The sequence below is a fragment of the Glycine max genome, chromosome 1 (genome assembly GCF_000004515.6).
Source record: "Glycine max cultivar Williams 82 chromosome 1, Glycine_max_v4.0, whole genome shotgun sequence".
Taxonomy (NCBI): domain Eukaryota; kingdom Viridiplantae; phylum Streptophyta; class Magnoliopsida; order Fabales; family Fabaceae; genus Glycine; species Glycine max.
Window position 1 is genome coordinate 5,473,399 of NC_016088.4, and position 4,681 is coordinate 5,478,079.

General features: G+C 30.8%; 1 protein-coding gene across 1 annotated transcript; it reads right to left on the reverse strand.

Moving 5' to 3' along the window:
• Positions 1-258: 258 nt before the first annotated feature.
• On the reverse strand, positions 259-2,277 carry LOC100306077 (60S ribosomal protein L34). Its single transcript, NM_001349631.1, has 4 exons — positions 2,098-2,277; positions 1,876-1,955; positions 769-878; positions 259-681 (listed from the first exon to the last, which is right to left on the reverse strand). Exons 1-4 carry the CDS (start codon positions 2,174-2,176, stop codon positions 588-590), a joined length of 363 nt encoding a protein of 120 aa, NP_001336560.1. The 5' UTR covers positions 2,177-2,277; the 3' UTR covers positions 259-587.
• Between the last annotated feature and the right edge of the window lie 2,404 nt (positions 2,278-4,681).

A 4,681-nucleotide genomic window follows, 5' to 3' on the forward strand; every position in this document is an offset into this window, starting at 1 on the left:
GCTACCATTGCACTACATTTTTTTTCTAATTATACAAAATAGCTTTAAAAAACTACTTATTTCTAAAAAATCTGCCACAAAACATGTCCAAAAAAAACATACTGATGACTGAACGTCTTGAGGCACAGATCGATAACACAGCATGCAAGCGAAACACCAACCTTCATCAGTAACCAAGTGGCAAAAATTAGTTTCTCTTGTTCGCTTATTTCAAATTTGTCGAGAAGGTTTGCCAGGAAAAAGTGGAAAAAATTGTAGTTAGCAAAAAAAAAATAATATTTGCAGAATGCCACCAGTAAAGCAGTCAGAATTGAGATATACCCAATTCGAGTGGAATTACAAAGTTCTATTAGAATATAAAGAAACAAGATGATACCAATAAACCATCAAAAGAAAATGAGACAAACAAAACTGTATCGTAATGGCATTGTCGACAACTTTAACACTTGCTCTAGAAAGAGTTCAAACAAGCCAAATAATAAAAGCACAATTAACATGAGAACAACTCTAATAAAATTTGTGATTTACTATAACCACTCAAACCTAACAGTCCTCCAAAAAGATGTGTCTCATTGTGTTTTTCAAATTCAAGCCTTTGAGGCCTGCTTTTCCTTTGCCTTCTGGATCTTCAAGACCTTCTTCACAATCTTTTGCTCTTCAACTAAGAAGGCTCGGATAATCCTATAGAACCAGAGATAAATGTAAGCAAACAATTAAATCATACGAGTTATTATAATATATAGCTGTTAAAAGTCTAGTAAAACAAACCTCTCCCTGACGGCACTTCCAGATAAAACTCCACCATATGCACGGTTGACAGTCCTACGGTTTCTGGGTAACCTTGACCTCTTGTACTCTGCAGGCCTCAAGTGTGGAATCTGCAATTGTCAAGCATAAATTAGAATTTGAAAAAGATATGTAATTTTATCCAAACACAGGAAACATAATGTCCCTCACGTAAAGCAAAAAAACATCTGGTAATCCAAGGGAGCCCGAATATACTTGAACAGAACAATCACTAAGAAAAATCATTCACCATACAAAATATATCTGCATCATATATTCATTGTATGCCAAAGAATCAAGCAGAGACTGATCCACATGACATTCCACATATCATCCATCAATATTAAAATTTAGAAATCCAAATTATGAAGAGAAAAAACAATTATTAAGCACAAACTAGATACTAGTGTGCTTGATTCAGCTCGTTCACATTTTCTCAGTGGTTCGGTGATCAACTTGGCCAAATGATGTTTCAAACACATCCTGTAAATTCCATAACCTTGTTCACAGGCTTGGAAGGTAAGTAATAAAACATATAAAACTCAACTCTTTGATAACCAAAATGCTATAAGTAAAATAAACAAATATTTAAAGCAGGGAGTCATGGATAAACAAGAATAAATCCATGTGTTCAAACATTATCACATAACATGAAGCTATAAGCAGCACTAAATAACACATGTCAACTTATACAATAATCAAACTAGTGTACCCCATTGCCCGGAGGCTCCTCGCTATGTGAAGGTATGGGGGATGGATATTGTAAGCAGCCTTACCCTTGCATATGCAAAGAGGCTGTTTCCAGGTTCGAAACCAAGACCAACAGATCACCAATGCACCACTTTACCGCTGTATCAGGGTGAGCCCTCTTATATAATAATCAAAACACAAGATATTACTCACCACTGCTCCTTAATCTATCTATTTATTGTAGTCTTAGGAAGTTTGCACTATACACACTAGCTGGTTTTAATCTAACACTACCCTTAACAATGTTCATAAAGTAACATTAAAAAAAATGAACAGCCGAACACTGAAAATTACACAACAAAAAAGAAGAAAAAATTGAAAGAGTAACAGAAAGCGCACCCCCTGAATCCTCTTGCCAGTGACGGGGCACTTGGGTCCGCTGGCCCTCTTCTTGGTAGTCTGATAAACGAGCTTCCCACCTGCATTATTCCCACAGAACCAAACAAGACGTACCCAGCAGAACCAATTAATACCAAAAACTTTTTTTTTAAAACAAAACAAAAACAAAAACAAAAATTGTTCCGATCCGAAGCATAATCAGTGAGGGAGGGATTTGATTACCAGGGGTTTTGACGACCCTGTGTTGGTTGGACTTGGTGGCATAGCTGTGCCGCTTGCGGTAGGTGAGACGCTGCACCATCTTCGTCAATGGATCACGCTCTGCGTTTGCGTTTGCGTTTGCGTTTGCGTTTGCGTCTGCGCCTGTGTTGTTAGGGTTTTCGGAGGAAGGAAGAAGATGCGCCGCAAGGAGCTATAAAAGGGCGATTGCAATGCAGGGGTTTTGTTTGGATGCCCTACATCTAACGGCTCTAGACACACGCTCATCCCTCACCGTCGGATGGATGCTACCAGCAAAACGACCAAATGGGATTTTTTTTTTAATTACATGAGGGTTTATTTTAAATTATTACCTAAATTGAAATAAGTTACGATTTTGAGTTGAAAATAATAAAACTTTTATTTTTTTTAAATGAAGTCGAAAATTTTACGAATTTAATTAATTTTTTATAAAATTTTACGACTTTTAATTTATAGTCTTTTTCTGTTTTTATGACTTTAAATTTATTTACGATATTTTTATTTAATTTTTTACAGAAGTTGTAAAAAAATAATAAATTATTTTTTAATTTACAAAACAAATAATACTTTTTAATATCAGTAAAAAAAATATAGAAAATATATTAAATAAAATTATATAAAAAATATAGATAATATTGAAAAAAATAAATATAAAAAATATATTAAATAAATTAAAATACCAAAAATTAAGAAAATTTTAAATAAAATTATTTCACAAAATTTAAATATATTAAATAAAACAATATGCAAAAAAATATAAAAATTATTAAATAAAACCGTATAAAAAATATATATACATAATATTACATAAAACTAAAAAAAATTAAAGACATTTATTTATTAAATAATTAAATTGAAAATTATTTACAATTTTTTAAAAAAATATAATAAAAAAATAGAAATAATAAATGAATTTACGACTTCTATAAAAAAAAATTTAAAAAAATACTGTAAATGACTTTAAAGTCATAAAAACAAAAAAAAAATACACTACGATTTAGAAATTGTAAATTAAAAAAATAATTAAAGTGTAAAATATTTTATGAATTTTGAAAAAAAAAATGGATAATAATAATTCAACACGAATCTCAAATGATCATTAACAAAACAAAAAAAAATGCTCTCATTTGACGAAAAAAAACAATTGTTCGTTAATAACAAGATTTTCTAGTTATTAATTTAACTTCAACTATTTTTTGACACTACAAGAAAAATAACATATACCTAAGGAGGTTTTTGCCTACACACATAAATTAATATAGGCAAAAGTCAAAAAATACGTATACCTACAATTATTTGTCATAGATAAAATTCAAAAATATGTACTTACAAATGCTCAATGCTGATAAAGTTTTAAAAAACTTATACCTACAATTACTTGATGTTGGTAAAATCCTATAAAACTTGTGCCGACAATCCATTGGTGTTACTACAAGAAAAATAACCTATGCTTACAAACGCTTTTTTCCTACCGACATGAATTAGTGTAGGTAAATCTCAAAAATATTTTTACCTACAACTAAATGTAGGTAAAACTCAACCACTTGTACCAATCATTATTTGATGTAGACAAAAGCACAGTATAGGCAAAAAAAATTGCGAAAGACATTCAAATGATGTGGCAATATTAGTATTTGTTTGATTAAAAAAATAGAAAGAGATAAGCTTTTAAAAAAATGAAGATAAAAATAAAATAGTGAGAAAATATATAGATTTCTAAATTATTTAATATGAAATATTCAAAATATAAAATAAAAGTTTCTTGCCCGTACAACAATTCTATTTATAATAATTCTATTTAATTCAAATAAGATTACATTTAATAGAAGATACACATCATTTAAACAAAAATTAAAGTTTATAGATGGACAACTAGAAACTAAGGAAGCTATAGCTAGCTAAGCTACTACATATTAATAAAGAACAAAACATTACAAGAAAAGGAAATAATTAAAAAAGGTAGATAAAGAAAAAAGTGAGGTGAAAGTTTCAAATTTTGTGTGGTTCCAGGCTTGCAAACCAATCCTCCAGAAAGGAATTGTTGAGAAAAAGTAATGGGTTTCCTTCAAAGCCAACCAAATTAATAAAAGTTTATTGCCCGTAAAGCAAAGATAGTGGTTTCTCTCTCTCCTTGGAGTTGCAGAAATTTTTTTCCTCCTCTTCACACATTTTCTTAACTCTCTTCAACAATCCTTCTCGTTCACACTTTTAGGTCTCTTTCTCGTTGGGTTTCCTTCTCATTCTCTTCTCACTGCTTCAATCGCGCGTTCTTATTTTCCAATTTTCCTATTCTCGTTCGATTTAACCGTTTCCGCTGTTCGTGCTTCCAATGACTGAGTAAATCTATGATTCTTTGTTCATTCATTTCAATTATGTTCTTCTTTGCTGTAATAAGTGTTTGTGTTCGTTCTATGATTTTCCCCTTTCCATTTTTTTTCTTTTCTTTTTTCACTTTTCACTCTTCACTCTTATTTCCTTTTCGTTTCTCAAATTTTCTTTTCTCAAAGTTGAAAAGCGTACAAGATTTGAAGAGGGGAGCCCCCGGTAAATTATTGGATTTGTGTGC